General features: G+C 38.0%; 1 protein-coding gene across 6 annotated transcripts in view; it reads left to right on the top strand.

Moving 5' to 3' along the window:
- Positions 1–18775, top strand: part of LOC128026130 (zinc finger MIZ domain-containing protein 1-like) — a 123092-nt gene that overhangs the window by 83741 nt on the left and 20576 nt on the right. For 5 of the 6 annotated variants that reach the window (XM_052612882.1, XM_052612883.1, XM_052612881.1 and 2 more), the window contains 3 exons: positions 3559–3678; positions 9137–9250; positions 12701–12806. In XM_052612882.1, coding sequence (XP_052468842.1) covers positions 3610–3678; positions 9137–9250; positions 12701–12806 — 289 coding nt within the window. In that variant the 5' untranslated portion in view covers positions 3559–3609. Of the gene's footprint in view, positions 1–3558; positions 3679–9136; positions 9251–12700; positions 12807–17655; positions 17816–18775 lie in introns of those variants that run through there. The other variant, XM_052612886.1, reaches the window with a different exon arrangement.

The following is an 18775-nucleotide window of genomic DNA, read 5'->3' as shown; positions in this document are numbered from 1 at the left end:
AGGTGGCTTAGGGTTAGTTGATAGTGATCGATCTGAGTAGACTGCAGAATGTGGCACCAAACGCAGGTGCACTTGTCGCCTCTGTGCCACTCAGCTGTGGTGCTGAGACACTTCCACTGAAGGCAGTCTGATCTTTAGTATGAATTCTTTCTGAACAGCCAAGCATTTTGTGCACAGGACCTGGCTGAGATAGCTAGTTCTTCTGATCTGATTGGAAATGAACATGAGTTTTAGGAGCCGTTTTGAATGGAGGAGAACTAATTACTAGATTTGTTTGGCAGATGAGTGGCATCAAATCTTTTGGAAATTCTCAAATATCTAAAAGAAGGTGACTAGTGTTGAGCCAAGTGTATATTTTCCCCTCTTCTATAGAACATAAAAGAAGATATTTTGAAGAAAGTTTCAAATGTCACTTTTTGTGGTCATCAACATTCTTCGAAATATGTGCTTTTGAGTTTTGCAAATGACATTAGGGTAAATTGTGCCAGTTTTCATTGAACTGTCCCTTTAATGACTTCAAGATCAGTTCTGATTGGTGGTTTTACATGTGATTCAGACAGATCCTTGCTGAGTAAGTGGGAAGCTCTTGGCCAGAGAACAGACGTAATGCTGATTGAGTTGTGTAACTGTTGTCCTGTGGGCATTAACGGGGCGAATGAGACGTTTACACCACATGAACGAGTCAAGTTGCTTTGAAAAGATCTCATGGGTGGATTTGAGCACAAGCTGTAATTATGATCATTTTTTTAAGCTTGGCCTTTTTCTTGAATTGTGTTCCAGGCTGGTATCAGTCTCTCAATCACTGTCCTTAACCCAAGAGTGCCACTGATGGTATTTATAGAGAGCTACCTTTGAAAAGGGAGCCAAGCATGAGTGGAAATGCAAAACTCACTCATGTGGTGTGTGTCTGATTATCAAGAGATAATTCTCTCTGTACAAATGAAGTTCTCTCTCTCTCTCTCTCAGCCCTCTGTCTGACCCCACCTTTCATAAGATTAAACGTCTTTCTACCATGTTTTTTTTATACTTCACTTCCTTTTGTTTTTGTTCTGACAATATGAATTATGTCTGTTTTATATATACAGTTATATTTTTTGAGGATTAGGTTCTGTACCCTGCTGATTTTCTTTCAAATTCTGGCAATTATAAAAATTTATAAAACTGATATTGGTTAATTAAAATCTATTTTAATCAAAATTGTATTATTCACCCATATCATCTTAAATGATTTTTAAAGCAGTGACATAATGAAAAATTGTAATAATTACATGTACGTTTTAATTGTTTAAAAAAGTCTTCAAAGCAACCTTGTTTTGTCCAGGAGTTGAGATATAATGTCCACCAAAAGGCAAAATAAATTCACACACGCAGAGGGAGAAACAAATCTACAATTATATTTAATTATTACTCATACAAATAATAATAAACATAAGTAGTCTAATTATTATTATATTATATGAAGAGTATTTGATCTGAGTTAACAGTTAAATGCTGTGAAATTCTTCCAGCGTGGCCAAATATCTGACTGTAAACTTTGTTTGGAATGACTCCATGGCTAGCTTCTACTTCTCTTTGAATAATGAGAACAAGAGTTTGTTTTCATTGAGGTAGTTGGTGTGTTATATAACTAGTGTTTTTCCAGCCTTCATTGCCTGAGGGGTGAGAGAGCGACAGGGAGAGAGAGAGAGAGAGATGCGTGATCAAGCTGTGTGGAGTTTTGGACCCTGTTTTAGTGCTCTTTGACGTCATAGATCAGGATGTTCAGCAGCCACTGTAAAGATGTTTTCATGTCATCATCACACTCTTGAAGCCCGTAGCTTAGAGTTTCCACACCAAACAAGAGCCATCTCATGAGAAAGAGGAGGAGAGTAAGAGCATTGTTCTCTACCGTACACTGCTGGTAGCTGGAGGTGAGAGTGACAGCGGGGTAAGGAGGGAAATAGTTAATCAATAGCCACAAGGTCAGACAGGCGAGCCTCTGGTTTGAGTGTTCTCTGTTAGTGGGTTGGAGCAGAGGATTTGTAGCGCTTGTAAAGGCTTAAAGGAACACTCAGCATTTATTTGTGGTGGTGCTGATGGTCAGGGTGACAGGACTGCAGTGTGTGTGTGTGTGTGTGTGTGTGTGTGTGTGTGTGTGAGTGTGAGAGAGAGACACCTGCTGGCCTTTCACTGGCACTGCAGTCACAACGATCCAAACCCTGTCAAATTAGTATAGAATATTTCTAGAATTGAGAAGCCAAACTGTTTAATATATGATTTGTTTAGAGAGAATATATATATATATATATATATATATATATATATATATATATATATATATATATTTTTTTTTTTTTATATTTTATTTTATTTTTCAAGCAATGTATAAATGAATAATTTAATTCAACAAGGATGCATTAAAATCTTACCACCCACAAACTTTTGAAAGGTTATTTAAATCTCACAAAAGATAAAGATAATTATGTGCAAGATAAATATTTCTATACTATAGAAATATAACTTGAATGAATATTTTTATTATTTATTTTAATACAAATAGTGAAATAGAATATATATATATATATATATATATATATATATATATATATATATATATATATATATATATATAAATTGCAGCATTTAAATCTCTTGCACATTTGCTAGAGATCTTTGGTTAAAATGGGAGCGAGTTGTGCTTTTGTGTGACTCTAGGGTTGTGATTTCAGCCCACTTCCATTATGCAGGTACCAGGTCTGTGTCGCCTCATCCGTGACTTACATGCTTAAACATTTCATGCGGGCTTAAAAAAAGCACTCTTAATACCCGTCCAGACATCACTTCCTGAAACGCACTGACTGCTTTGACATATATATGGCACTATCTAACCCTCCTGAGAGCCAGAGACTCTCCCCGTTCCTGTGAGGTATTTGAAGAGAGCTTTATCAGACCACTGCAGTGGGCGGTGGGGGAATTTTGCTGTCTGCCTATTTTTATATATATATTTTTTCACATTTGTGCCTTGGAATTTTAAGAGTGATTTCGCTGAAGTGGCCAGATGAGAGATGAAGCCCCGACGCTCCCGTTACTCACCAATTAAACCGTCTGCATGTCAGCGCAGTGAGCCCTTGTGTTTATTTGCCAACGAATGCAACTGTAAATCAGCCCATAGTGGCTAAATTGATAACCTTGTATCCAAGGCCTGATACCTTTAACAGCGTGTAATAGACACACTGATGGTGTTCAAGCATCTGCAGAGGTCTGATTGGGGAGTAATTGGTCACAGTTCTTCCTTTCAGCGCTCACACACTTTTTCTGCTCCATCCTTACCGAGCTGTGCAGTTTATTTTGGAAGATCACAGTTGTACTTGTAAGAAACTGAGAGGCGTGTCCGAGTTACACTGGAGCGATTTGATCAACATGAAAGACGGATGGGATGGCTCCTCCTCACCCACTACTGGAATGTCATCTGAGCGCTCCGTGTCTTTCAGGGCCTTGTTGAGGAGATCACAGATTTGTGCTGAAGTGCTGTCCCGTTTTACTCTCAGCCTGACACTCTTTTGTCTGTCCGTTTTTCAGAGAGAAGAACTTTAATGGCTTCCAGGTAGAGAGAAAGAGGCAGCAGTCAAGATGAACTCGATTCCTTCGATGGATAGGCACATACAGCAGACCAATGACAGGCTGCTGTGCATCAAACAGGTGAGGAGACAAGAACCACAGTGACACAATGACCGTCTGTCTGTTCATTGTTTCAGAGTGCCCCCACTGTCTCTCTGATGGCAATCTGGAGTTTTCCATTAGCTTGGCTCATATCAGGTTGTCGAATATGGCTGGAGTCTGAACCCTGTTGTCCTCCTCGGCTGTTTTCCAAGCATCCTCTATCAGCCGACGCTTGTCTGTGTGCACATAAACACATGCACACTACTTAGCCGTCTAAATGCAGACATGCCATAGACTTCTTTTACTTTTAAATTGAGCTAATTTTACTACTGTTCAAAAATTTGGGCACCATAAGATAAAAAAAAGAGAAATTCATATTTTTATTCAGCAAGGATGCACTGAATTGATCAAGGGTAAAAATATTTAGAATGTTACAAAGATTTATATTTATAGAAGTTGTTATTTTGAACTTTCCATTCATGAAAGAATCCGGAAAAAAAACGTTATTAGGGATTTTACAAGAATATTGAGCAGCACAACCATTTTCAACATATATATACATTTTTCTGTTATATTATCATTAAGTTTATCATTGTGCCACTGAAAACTGTAGCAGTGACTGCTGAAAATTCAGCTTTGGAATCTCAGGAATAAATAACATTTTAAAATATATTCAAATAGAAAACAGTTATTTTAAATTGTAATGATATTTCACCATATTGCTGTTTTTTCTCAATTTCTTTTAAACAAATAAATGCAACACTTTCCTTTAAACATATTTAATTGAAATGTCCCGGTTTTAATGGGTTTTAAGTACGCTCGCTCAGGGACTTTAGTAAGATTTTACCAGAAAAGATTTTAGATTTTTTTCTCATATGGTACATAAAAAAAGATCTTAAAATTTTAAAATCCTACAGTTTTAACTGCTGTATTTTTCTGTTTGCTTGGTTTTTATTTTATGTTTATGTAAGTATTGTATTATCCAAATGTCAGCATTTAAGGCTATCCGCATTGTAATTAAATTAATAAGCACTAATACTACAACTACTAAATGCAGCCTTCTTTCAAAAACATGAAAAAGTCTTACCAACCCCAAACTTGAGCGGTAGTGTATAATAATGACTCATGGTTTTAAAACGTTTCTAAACCCTAAGCCCATCAGTAGGTATCAGTGCATTGAAAGTAAAGATTTGACTGATTTAATAGCACTTCAGATAATGAAAACCATTCAAATGTCCTCATGTTTCAATATATCAGAGAGGACATTCGAGAGAAAAAAAAGTTACTCACAACTATAGTCTAACTTACACACACACGTAGGTATGACCCAAGGCTATGTCTTGTGCTTCTAGACTTTGGTAATTGCAGTGTGCTGTGTAGGTGTGACAGTTTGCATATCTCGAAACAGATTTATGGAAATATTTGACATGCCAACTTGTATATTACAGACGGTTCAGCATTTTTCATGTCCGCACAGATTTCCGCTAGGCTTTGTTGTCTCTGCATCAATTAGGCAAGTCTTAGCGCTAATAAGATCATGTCTACAGCATGTAAGAATCCACTGAATTTTCTAAGCCTGTTTAATTGGTTACAAATGACACTGTTATCCCTGTTTTGCATGGAAGATTGAGTCTGATTAAAACTAAAGACAAAACGCAATCGATTGCTGCTCATTAATCATATTGATATGGCACATTTAGTGTGGCTAGAGTCATCAGTTATTAATATGTCCAGTTCCAGTGTTGTCCCAATGAGCTCAATTTAAGCAGAGACTGTGTTTGTTTTTTAATGTATACTTTATCATTGTATGTCCACATAATATTTTAGTCAGGTTTTTTTTTTTTTTTTTTTTTTTTTTTACAACAACAGCAATAAAGTTTTGCACAGAACACAGTAGTAGTTTTAGAAACGACTGTACATTTCAAACTTCCATATGTAGGCTAACTGACCTCTAGTGTCTATGGAAATGTTCTCTTGTTTGTGGCATCAATATGTCAAAAACCTGATACTCTTTCAATCTAATGGGGGTGTTTCCTTTCTTCTCTGTCTCATTTCCCTCCTTTCATCATTCTGTCATCCTGTCACTCAATCATACAGCTGCCTGTCATACAGTCTATTCTTTCCTCAACTTTACTCAGTTGGTTACAATGACGGTAGTGTAAAACATAATATCCGACCCCATGACTAACATCATCATGTTGTGATTGTAATGTCGATCAAACGGACCACTTTCTCTCTTGACTTCTTTGACTTGTGCTATCCTCATACTACCAGACTCTCGCACTGCCATCTGACTTTCATTTACAGAGCCCTGCCTTCAGAATTCCTCTGTTATCCCATCGAGGGCTTCCTCACCGCACGCTGAGCAGTCGGCAGCCAATAGCTGTCAATCACACAAATTGAGATCCTCTTGTGTCTGAGAGGAGCAGACTGACATCACAATCAACTCAAGTCGAACCGTTGCATTGAACCGAAACCCAGATCAGTTTCTCCTACAATTTAGTTTTTAGTTTTAACTGCATATTAATCAAAACATTTCAATTTACTCATATACTTGATATATATATATATATATATATATATATATATATATATATATATATATATATATATATATATATATATATTCAGAACATTAAGTAAAAGTCTGGCATCTGAGCACAGTGCCCCCCTTTTCACCATTGTATTTTTCCCTGTTTGGTGAGCTTCATTTCAATTTTACAAACTAAAACTAAAACTCTTATCGTTCACAGTGTTTGCCTTTGAATGCATGATAAACGTTTGGATGATCAGAACAATCCTCGTGGTTCATTCTCCAACAAGAACATGAGGAGGAATTTAATGACTAGAAATAATAAGTGAAACACGGCACAGCGACTCGGTTTAATTAGACAGTCTTTTCTTTTTAAGAAGAAATTATCATTCACATGGAACATGAATGCAAATTTGCTGAAGAGTATTCTGCTACTGGAGGAGGCAGTTATTCATGGTCCATGTCCCGTGTAGGACTGATGAAATGAGCTCATGCTCGGGGATTTCCTATGACAGATTAATAACTGATGAAAGAAGTTGCCCTTAAGATTTCAAGACCCTGACCTTCCTTTTTTGTCTTTCGTCTGGGCAGAGTGTTGAATGTGACTGAATAATTAGAATATTTATTTCCATAAAATGTCCTAATATGACTTTTATTTTCTAAATTTAGTAGTTTTCTGTACCAGAGACAAGAAAATAGTTTTTTATTTATTCATTTTATAGTAATTGTAAAGTATTTTTATTTTAATTGTAATACTTTTGTGCGAAATTTCTAGAAAAAAAAAAAAAAAAAAAAAAAAAAATATATATATATATATATATATATATATATATATATATATATATATATATATATATATATATATATATATATATATATATTATTCTATACAAATAGTGTAAATATAAATAAACTTTTAAAGATCAATGACTTTTCTGGCCTAGAAATCCTGTTTAAAATACCATGATGTTTCTGGGTTTCCATGTAACATTAGATGTAAATATTCTAATGGTTGTGACATTACTTCACACGGATTTTTGCTGCCTAGTTCCTATAACTGTACTGGGAGGACAGCAAGAAAAAGAGCAACATTAAATCAGTGATATTGTTGTATAGATGATCAGAAGTGTAGATGTCCAGGCCTGGTCAAGCAACAAGACTTCAGTGCTTCTGGAGTGACTGATCACAACAGAGGTTCTGTTTGGACACAGCGTGCTTAGCAGGGGAAAGGTGGAGTGCTGAGATTTGGCTGCTGTTGCATTAACACCTGTGTTGCTACCCTGCCAAAAACCCTTCACTGCTGACACACGCTCTGAGTGCCCACCATCACAACAGCCAGCTTTCAATCCCCTCCTCTCGTTCCTGATAATTGTGCGGTCTGAGCCAGACACCCGCTTAAACACAACAAAGAATTGCCTCCCTCAAAACGAAGATTCTTTTCCACCAGCTTTTTGCGGCGAGAGGGGGAACATTTTCTCCCTGCATATCCCTTATGCTGTGCAGGATTTACTCAGCAGGGTTCTGCGGCAGTAGACATTGGCTCTTTGTCAGATGAGCTCTTTGTCAACAAACATACACACCAAAGCCACTCATTCAAATGGTGACCTCTGCCGCCCTCGGAAGACAATGCTGCTTCCTCACTGTGAGCCAGTGAAGAGGAGGTGTCCGTCGGAGTTTAATGCTCTTCAAAGTGTGCAGTCTCCCCATCAGAGCGGCCAAACAGCGCAGAGCATTAAACGTGCAAAGGCTCTGAAGAGGGTGTACAGATTGCTCGTTTGTTTAAATTTCTTGTCATGTCTTGTGCGCCACCGGTCGCTGGAGAGTTTGGGTTGGGGGAGGGCGGTCATGAGGGGAGGATAAACAACATCGGCGCTCAATAAATAAAAAGAAAAACATAGGGAAAAGGGAATGAGCCTCTTTTCATTGAATTCTGGCACAAAGCCCCCCCTCTTGTGCTCGCCTTATTGGCCGGCCCTGCTTTACTATTGCTTTCAGAGGTGCAGATATGTTACATCGTAGTGGACAAAAGATGATGAAGAGTCTGGATTAGGACATACCGTGTTTGAGGAGGCCTTGAAGTACACTGAGGTCTTTGTCAGGAGGGTGGATCTGTCCCAGAATGCACAGCAGCGTTCAGACCAGGAGACCGAGTCAGAGGGCAGGAGGAGTTGGAGCCCTTGGCCGATTGAAAATACCTAACCCTGTCGAATACTGGATGTAAATATGGCATAAAATGTTTAAGGAATATGGTATATGATTCAGAAAAGAGCAGAATCAGTGGTTGGTTTTTTGGTTCACATGCTTTCAAATGTTTTTATATATATATATATATATATATATATATATATATATATAAATATATATATATATATATATTTTTTTTCAGTGGGTTTTCAAGTGCTGCTCTTTTTAAAGAAATATTTTAGAATATTCTAGAACAACGTCTAAATTGTATTCTCTTTTTCACATAAAATATATTTTAAATGCAGTTTTAATATGAATGTGTTAAGTAATAGCTATCTTAGTAATATTAGTAGATGTGTTGATTATATTTTGTGATGTTTTAAATATATTAAGTTATATTTATAAATGTGAAGCTCAGATTTTTATTACAAAATGAAAGATAGTTGACTCCGAAATGAAAATGGTCATTTACTCACACTCTAGTTATTACAAACCTGTATGATTTTAAGTATGTTTTGGTCCCATTGACTATCATTGTATGGGTTTGGAATGACATGAGGGGGAATACATGATGAGAGTATGCTATTTATGTGATATTTATCTCATGGTAACTTGTCATGTTGGACTATTATGGCTATGCTTTCAAAACAGTGTGATAATTGAATATATATTTTTGTGTTATTTTTTATTACAAAAAATTACGTTTTTAAGTATGCTTAATTGTTGACTTGATTTTCCCTCTAGATTTCGTAATTTTTATGATTTCTTCTCTTCAAACAGCACCTCCAGAATCCGGCCAATTTCCAGACAGCGGCCACAGAGCTGCTGGACTGGTGCGGAGACCCAAGAGCCTTCCAGCGGCCATTTGAGCAAAGCCTTATGGGATGCTTGACGGTAAGACAGCAGCTGCTGAAGTCTTGTCCTCATGTTAGGGGCCAGTGACGAAGGTTAAAGCAACAGTCACGCTTCATGTGTCCCTCTGCCCACCCACTGATCTCCAGAGGCTGGTGTTCAAGGGTTTTATTTTTTGATAATAAGGTACCTTCTCCTACAGTATCTCACCTTGCAGATTCAGGTATTATTAAACCATTAGTAGTTCTGTCTATTGATGCTAGTGGTGCTGAATTGATATCAAAACGTATGTGAAAGATTGGTCTATGCCATTTTGTAGTATAAATAGTGTAAGATAGGTGGTTACACTGAAAGTAAAAAAAAAAAAAAATACCTGAGTGATGCACTTAACTAAAACAATTTATAAATATAAATAAATGGAATGTTGGACTCTTCGTGCATTTAACTGTTGCAGCTTTCCTTAAGTACTGCAGGTGGAAGGGCTATGTTTCAGTGTTGGATGACAAAACAACACTTATACTAGATGTTGCATAGTGTATAGGGCCTCATTTGGGAAATAACTCACAATTAATCTTGAGCTAATGGTTAAAGCCTTTGGAACTAAATGACAACTCTTTGCCAACAATAATGTAATTGTTCTTTAAATGGTGACCATAACCCTTTAAAACCAATACTTAAACTTCCATTAAGTTATTGATTGAATTACTTTATAGCTTTTTTTTTTAAATATATATATTCTTTATACATTTTTAATGAATTAATGTACATTATTGGTCTGGAATAATTAAATATTCTTAGTGTTTTTGAAAGAAATCCCTTTAAAAAAAATATGTTTTCAGCATTGATGATAATAATAATAATTAGAAAGTAATAATAAAAAATGTGAGCACAAGACACTTCAAAATTATTTAAAATAACTCGTAGTGTACATGCAGTTTTAAGCAGATAGTCACTAGTAAAAAGTTCAGGACCAGTCATCATTTTCATGATATGTTTTTGTGATTAGTCACATAGCATTAGCTCAAAACAACCTGACTTCACAACGGGGTCTCTGCACCAAGCCACTGCTTTTGAGATGAATGGGAATGTTAACATACAGCTTTCTCCAGGTATTCCAAGACCACCTTGGTGCTGCTGCTGCTGCAGTTTGGTTCAGCCTCTCTCTCTGGAGTTGATGTCGTGTGTGTACATGACAATGTGTCCCCAGAACACACACGTTCACTCCAAAAGAATGCACAGTATGTCTGTGCTGTGTATATTGTAATTAATTTGTCTGATGCGTTGCGGGTCCCTCAGAGAGCAGCGCAGAGGTTCTTCTCCCCACAGGTGAGGATGGTGGAGAGATTAAAGAACTGGGGAGATAAAAGTGTTGGCTGACAGATGTGGACATGTCTTACACATTTCCCCTCAGGCAGCAGGTAGCTCTCTGTTCTCTGCAGACCTGCATATGGAACTGTTCTTCCATTGTCTCCCAGCTGCACAATATCAGCACTCAGCCAAATGATAAATGACATCTCCAAACTGTCAGTAGCTTTAGCGATGACAACTCTCTCTGCTGTTCCATTGTCTTTTCTTGTCAACCCTGCATAGGTGCAGTACTATGGTCCTCGCACTGGAAAGAAAGAAAAAAAGAAATGTCCATTTTTTTCTTACATATTATATTGCACGTCACTGGAATGATTTTTTTTTTTTTTGTTGAATCCCTTCATATTTTAGGCCTGTTTTCTGATAAGAGAGTTTATGTGGAAAAGGCTTATGAGAGGATGCATTTCTAAACGCCAGTGGAATCTATACCAGCCCTCGTGGCAGCAAGCCTGGCTAGGGAAGTAGGGAAATTCAAGTTTGGCAAGAGAACAGTGGCGCTGCCTGTCCAAAAAAACACAAAATCTGGGCTAGATTTTCAGTTTCATAGATACCATTCTAGAATCCTGTTAATCTATTATTTGAGCATTAAATCGTGAATAGAAATCTGTCAGCGAAGGTTTGAATTGTCTTTTTAGTTGCACCGCCTTGGTAGCAGATGTATGACAATTTTTGATTCAGAAGAGGTTAGTAAGTGGATAAATGCAGCACACAGCTGCAGCAGTGTGATACAGAAGTCATTAAAGATCATGTTCAGCCTCGTTCAGAATTTACAGCAGATATTGCAAAAGATCAAATGCCTCTCGTTTTATTATGGTGTGTATTTTTTGATTGAGTGATAGAATAATAGAGATTGAAAGGGGAAACAAAATGAATTCTTTCAAACTGGATTTTATTCAGAGCAATATTTATACCCATAACTTTAAAATGAAAAATAAGCACCTTAACCACTATTTAAAAAAATTGTCGTTGTCAGCCTGTATTATATACAATTTAAGTGTTCATAGTTAATAGAACACTTAAATTTATTTCTGTCTTTCTTTACTCACCTTTGTGATGTTCTAAGGCCATGTTACTTAATTTTTTTATTATTATTTTGTTTTGTTTTTCATATAATGAAAGAAAAAAAGGACCATGGGCTGTAAATCTCAAAAAAAAAAAAAAAAAAGGGAAAAATAATTAAATAGCTTTTCTTTTTTACTTTTTGTTTTGTAGGGGGAGGGGTCATAATTCATTTAGGGCATCTCAGAGAGGGACTGAATAATTTAAGTTTTGTTTTGCTACGGTCACCAATTTATTGCATTATTTGAATTAGAATATACAGCCCCGGAATCCAAATTGATTACTGTTATGCCACTTTTTGGTGGCGAGTAAATGACAATTTTGGGTGATCAATTCTTTAAGAGATTCCACAGGTAAAGCCACACTTTACCTTTAAAACATTGTCAGCTACCCTCTCAGTCTTACATGTGGCTTTAGGGTTTTATTTACACACTTTTGAATTGTTCTGTGAAAGACCACAAGATGCACTGAAAGAAGCTGGAGCTGCGAGTTCAAGGGGCCAAGTGCGGGCTGTGGTCTCTGCGGATCAGGGTTTTCAGAGAACAAACACACACGTCTGCGCAGCAGTCACACAGATCTCTGGGGAAAGATCATCAGTCGTGCCCTGCAAATATCCACAGTCTTAACACTATTCTGCATCATGGAGGTGGCTGTTTTATCTTTGAATACATTATTCATGCACATATATAAATATTTGATATGATTGCACTAAAAAAGGGAAATTGCTCTTTTATGAGTCGTTTTTGGAGAGATATTTGGTGTACAAGGAAGCGGGGGGTAGCCGGGTGATGCGAGTAAACCGCTGGTTTTCACCTTTCTCATGGGAGTCTTGGGTAGAATTTCAAGGAAGCTTGATTGCACATAGCTCATGTAGAATATTGAAAGACTCAATAGCCTTAATGCTAAAGAGTGTGTTCAGAACATCTTAGCTTGATTTTTTTACAGTCTTTAAGCGGATAACTCTGTTTGCACCTCTCTCGTGAATGCAAATAATGGACACACACAGGCAGATGAATGGCATGAGTACTCAAAGACCCATTTTAACACTCATATGGTCTCTTTCCCCAGGTTGTCAGTCGCGTGGCAGCGCAGCAGGGTTTCGACTTGGACCTCGGCTATCGGCTCCTGGCCGTGTGTGCCGCAAACCGTGACAAGTTCACCCCTAAGTCAGCAGGTGAGAACAGCTTTTCTTATTGCAATGTTTCTTCTCACTCATCATTGCTTATAAAACTCAGAGACACTCTGCCTGTAATGAATCCACATTTCTCATTAAGCGATGTGACAGGAAATCCTTTAATTGCGGCATTATGCAATCAAAGCACACGGCCATGCATTAGCATCCTCTCACTTTCTTTTGTCCAACACTCACTCATCTCCTTAAGACGTCATGAGGCAATTTAACCTCCTGAGGTTGTCTTTTCCTGCCGATTTTAACCCGGGGAGCTCTCTTCATTCCAGAACCACCCCGGAATAATTCATTGATAAGTTGCCAGAGTTCACTTTCCAACAATCATTCATCAGCAGAGCAGCATTGCTTTCTAATTAGCTGTTTGAAATCCTGACCTTCTCAGCCAAAGCTGAGTGTCCTGTTCTTGTACATTTGTCAAAGTGAATTGCAGACGGGCATCAGCCAAACAGAGATAGATGGCCAGCAAACGCCGGGGTGTAGGTGTGTGAGTGTACTTCATTTGAGAAGGGCCTGACACTGCTCGCTGTGGAGAATGAAGATAAACTGTCCATTTGAACCATGGTTACTGTAGGACACCTTGGGCTTCCTGAAATTGTTTTTGTTTGTATTTTTAGGTCACTGCGAAAATATATATTTTTTAATTAATATTTTTGTTTTAAGAATTGATAATTAATTTATGTACTGTTAAAATATTTAAGAAAGCTTTTATTTTAATTTTTTCAGTTTTCATTTAAATTTTAATTTGAGTAATTTTGCTATCTGTTTTTTATTAGCTTTTTGGTTTATTTCTATTTAGCTTTAATTTTTTTATTTCTATTTCAGTTTTAGTTATTCCTTCTTATTAACAACTTGTTTCTTTTCTTTCATTAAGAATGTCGATTTTATTTTATTTCACTTTTATTTCAGTTAGCAAAAATCTAACATTAACATTTAAGACTTATTTATTTATTTTACTTTTTAATTTACTTACTCCCAGTAATTAAAATTGCTTTAAAGATTTTATATAATTTGAATCAAGATAAAAATACTGCTTATTAAATATATTGTTGCAGTGAACAGGTGTGATAGTGGCAGTATGCTGTTAATAACACTCCTTTGATAACATGCATATTTCTCAGTTCAGTGATATCTCCAATATTTCAAATATAGAAATGTATAGTTTATACATAAAGAAATGGGTGGAAGCAGATATGACTCAGGCTTCCTCTCTCTCAGTGCATCACGGGGGCGTTCATCTTACCTCAATCATAATTGCGTCTGCCGCCCCAGACACGCAGACAGCAGTGACACGGCTCACTCTGATAAACCCATCCTCTGTCCCTCTCGCTTACTGTCCTCCCTGATGCCACAGTCTTTCTCTCTTTATCTGTCTACGTCCAGCACGCAAATACACAAAGAAAGAGCAAAAGGAGAAAAAGAGAGAGAAGAGATATGCACATCAGTCAGGGATTTGTCGAGAAAGTGCAGCCCCAGCGAAAACCCAGTGACAGGCAGGATGGCGACAGAGGGGTGGCCACCCGACACCACACACCGGAGTTCAGTGTGTCTGGCGCTCTCAGAGCCTGAGAGGAGCGAGACACTCCCACATTACACGATCAATGCACAATCAGGCGGCCGCAGAGAGCCAGTCACCGGCTGCAGGATGAATCGGTCATGTTTTGCTGTCTCTGTGATATACAATGCAGCTGACACTTGGCTGTGAGGATGGCCAAAAGTCATCCACTTGCACTCAGAATTACACTTTTATTTGCCTCTCGTAAAATAATGTAGAGTACTACCTGTAATGGATACTGTAAATGTCATAAGATGTCTTTAGCTTTGGCTAATGTTATATTTGAAACGTTACAGTGCTATAAATGATCACTTGGAATCCTTATTTATTTATTTTTTAAATGTGGTATAGGCAAATTTTAACAGACTTGTACCTCATTATATGATGTTTCCCCAATGACAAAATCGCTAAGCACACATTTATTGTCACTGCAAAATCCTAATCTATATATTTGTCTTGTTTTCCAATAAAAAAAAAGAACATCCATCAAACAAGATTAATTTGCAAAACGTATAAATATGAATATTGTAAAATATTTATTAAATATAAATGTTAAATTAATATGAAATCATAAACTCTTAACGTATTTTTTTTTTTATGAAAATATAAGAAATATTATTATTATTGCTGTAATAATATATAAATAATAAATTTATAATTTATATATTTTATAATTTATATATTTATATATAATTTAAATTAATATAATACATATATAGATCTCTTGACGGGGAAAAAAAATGGAAAATGCGGAAAAACTAGTAATTCGAGGATTTTTTTTTTTTTTTTTTTAAAGATATTGGTAATAATCATACTGATTGGAAAAGTGATTTTTACAGTGCATTGACAAAATAAATATATAATCAGTGCAAAGTTCTGGAAGCGTGTTGTGCATTACCACCAACTGATCTTCAGGAATGTGTCAGAGATGTGGTGTATGTGTGTAGATGAAGTCTAGTTTGTTTGTGAGTGCTGACCTCTCTGTCAGCAGGGTTATCTGGCAGTATTAATCTGTGATTATGGGAATTATCTGTCCACGGTGTGTTTGCATCTGTTTGTGTGTATGTGTGTGTGCTATTATTAAGTCTGATCTTCTCTGCTTACATGCTACTGACAGACTTTTTACCCAGGATTTGTTTGGCACCCCACTGCCAGTGCAATAAGATAATTATTTAGTCTAAAATCTCCCTCTTTAGAGAGGATGCTAAATACCTTGTCTGAGATGCTTTTATTGAGCATATGGTAATTAATTATACACAGCATCACAATTGCTTTGACAGTATTACAACAATATCCTGTCAGTCACAACAGTCCCCTCATTTAGATCAAAATCGAGTTCTTCCCTCTGTACGTGTCATGCTGATATTTAATTGAGAGCAGGTTAGTCGAAAGATTGACAGCTGATGTGTTTGTCTATTAGGACATATTTCTCCCTTGCATGGCCCTATTCAGAAAGCCTGCTATTATTTAAACATCTTCCTGAAAAAAAAGTAATCTTCCCAAATGATGTTTGTGTCTGAATACGGGAGCAGAGATAGTGTGCCATTGTTCAGAGTAAGATGTTGCGACAAGATAATTGCAAGGTGTGTCTCAATTCAAGTGTTTTTAAAGTCTGTTACTGAGCAGATTTGGCACGAAGTGCAGAAAACATTAAGTACCGGAATTTGAACAATGCTTTGTTTTTCCCTCTAAAATCTGTTTCTAAGAATTCCATAGTTTGCGTCATTTTTCCGTTCTAACAAATTTTTTATGTTGCTTTATATAACAATTATGTATATGTAGTCATACAACAGTCAGTTTTGTGACTAAAACAAGTTTCTGCACTCAACAAGCCTTACTGATTGTTATTTTTTTTAATTAAGAGATACAGTTGTTTGACGCAATTGCATGTCAAGATAAAGTTGACATATGGCTGTTAACTGAGTAGCAGATTATCCAAAGTATGAAATTGGCCAATGGCCACACTGTGGGGTGAAACGGATCTCTCAACGCAACAACGAGGAATGTTCCGGCTCTACATAGAAAGTCTTTCAGCAGCTTGTAAATCAGCCCAGCTGGAAGGCACGTCAGGAGAGCAACCAATCCGCCATGTCGAGGGTGACGGATCGCTTTCCAGCACCTAGCTGTAATTCACATGTCATGTACACACATGGTTTACAGAGAAGACACGAGTGCAAATACACAAGAAACTCAAGCCTGGGGACCTCCCCGCTGGTTTGATATACCACAAACCCAGGCTACCTCTATCCGTACCTATATCTTGTAATTTGAAACAAGTATGATGTATTATGATAGATTTTTAAATACTAATAATAAAAAAAGCATCAAGGTATTTATAAGATCGCTCATTTGTAAAGTACTGAAGCCGTGGAGAATGACTGGAGTGATGTGTTTGTGTTGGTGGAGGGTTATGATATGACTCACTGCTTTGCAGTAAAAGTTAAAGGAAGCTCAAGTTCCTGTTTGAGCCAGATTTGGCTCTTCACCTCCTATTTCATGTAGCCCGTAGCCTTGACATCTCTCATTTTCTCTGAGTTATTTCATCCCCTCATTGTTTGATATTAAAGGTATCTGTCACACGCAGTGCTTCAGTGCTGGCCAGGGAGACGGCGTGCGCACTGAGGTCTTGATGCTGCGTGCTACATAGTAAGTCTTTGAGGCTAAAGTACATTGGAGCTTTTTAATGAATTATTGCTAATTTGATGTCACTTGAAATTTTGACAGTGCTTTTTTTGCAGTGTCAAGAAAAATCCTGCTGTTGATGCAGCGTTTTTATTAGCAGATTAGGTGAGGCTAATTCAAGCACTGAAGCACAGCTATGTATTAATTCATTAATGGACACATGGTATTGACAGCCTGAGGAAGTGCTGGATCTCTTTCTGATATTCAACACTTTTAGATGTGTGTAATTAACAGTGTTAGCAAGTGTCAAGTTAAGGCACTTTGCGTTAAAAGCTAACACAGTTTCCATTAATTTCACCCTCGCATGACACTCAGGAGGGCCGCCCACCAGCCCTGAGCATAATTAGCATGTGCGGTCTGATGGATTTATACATCAGTGTCATGTGATTAGCTCACCAATGAGCGGGATTCACCCGCTTTGATAGCAGTAATAGCAGGGCTGCGAACGCAGCTTTAGCCAAATTGATCTGAGTGTGTTGTTTGTTCTCAGTCTTTCTCCGGATGATTTGGTCACGGGCCAAGATACAGCCCGTCTGCCGCGATAGGCACCACCCTCTCTTTGCAAGTTTGAAATGTGATCCGCCCATGCTTTCCCCCCCTTTTCGCCCTCTGGCAAAGTGGCCATCGCATTGCATGGATGTGTATATGAGTGTGTGCGTGGCTGCGTGCGTGTGTGTGTATGAATGTGTGGCTTCCATCAGTTTCTAATGAATGAGGGTTTTAGGCATGTGGACTTCACTTAGGACACCATACATCTGAGGTGAGAGGACATGTGCTGCTTTTTTTGCTGCTGTCTCTTCTCTTTCCCTGCCCCCACATCCCTCTCTTTCTCTCTCTAGCTTCTTTTTTTTTAACCCCTTTTGAAACACAACGGTGCTTCCTGTTCATTTTGTGGTTTTACACTGCAGACACTTTACAGGCTTTTCATTCTGTATGTGTGTGTGTGTCTGAAGTTTTCGAAGAGCTTAACCTGATTCCCTGTGGGCTACGTCTTGGAGCAGAGGAACCAGGTATAGCAGGAGCCCATTAGCACAGAACTCCATCTGTGATTGGCTTTGCACTAGAAACCCAGAGACCGCCGCTGAATAATTGATGTGTATTGTGCAGTCGCCGGACAGGCGAAGAGAGGGAAAACGGAGACAGCCCCAGACAATCAGACCGAGATAGACAGAAAGCTCGTAGATTTCTCACAGGTTCGTCTTTGCCTGCTGGTAAAATCCCATTTTCTCTGTGCAATGAGAAGACTGCGATGAGAGCCAGATCTCAAGCGCTGGTAAGTCACGTGTCGGTCAGGGTGCATGCGGGCGAGTTGCAGGCAGGTGTATGCGCAGGGACCAAGTCCTGCACATGATCGAGTCGTAACAACTGACTGTGTTTGACCTAGTTCCTCTCTCCCACAAAAACGCTCACACATAGAGGGTCAGAGTGGGCTTGATTATCTCCAGGAGGAGAGCTGACCTACTTGAGGCACAGTGTTTTTGTCAATCCTTTAGCGGGTTGATGTGAGCCTGGCGACAGAGTGGCTCCAGCCGGTTACATGGAGAGTCTCTCCCTCTATGTTCTATGTTCCTCTACTGTTGGTGGCGAGTGTGTGTTTGTTTTTACGGGGTTGTAAATCATTGGATGGGGAGAGGTTTTTTGCATTGCATTCAAGGTTCTGTCTGAAGGGCCATAGGGGCAGTTTGGGAGGGAATGAACGTGGGAATTTCTGTGAGTGGGG

Source organism: Carassius gibelio, chromosome A13 (genome assembly GCF_023724105.1).
Source record: "Carassius gibelio isolate Cgi1373 ecotype wild population from Czech Republic chromosome A13, carGib1.2-hapl.c, whole genome shotgun sequence".
Lineage (NCBI taxonomy): Eukaryota > Metazoa > Chordata > Actinopteri > Cypriniformes > Cyprinidae > Carassius > Carassius gibelio.
The sequence above is the reverse complement of the archived record's forward strand: the minus strand, read 5'-3'. Positions and strand labels throughout refer to the sequence as shown.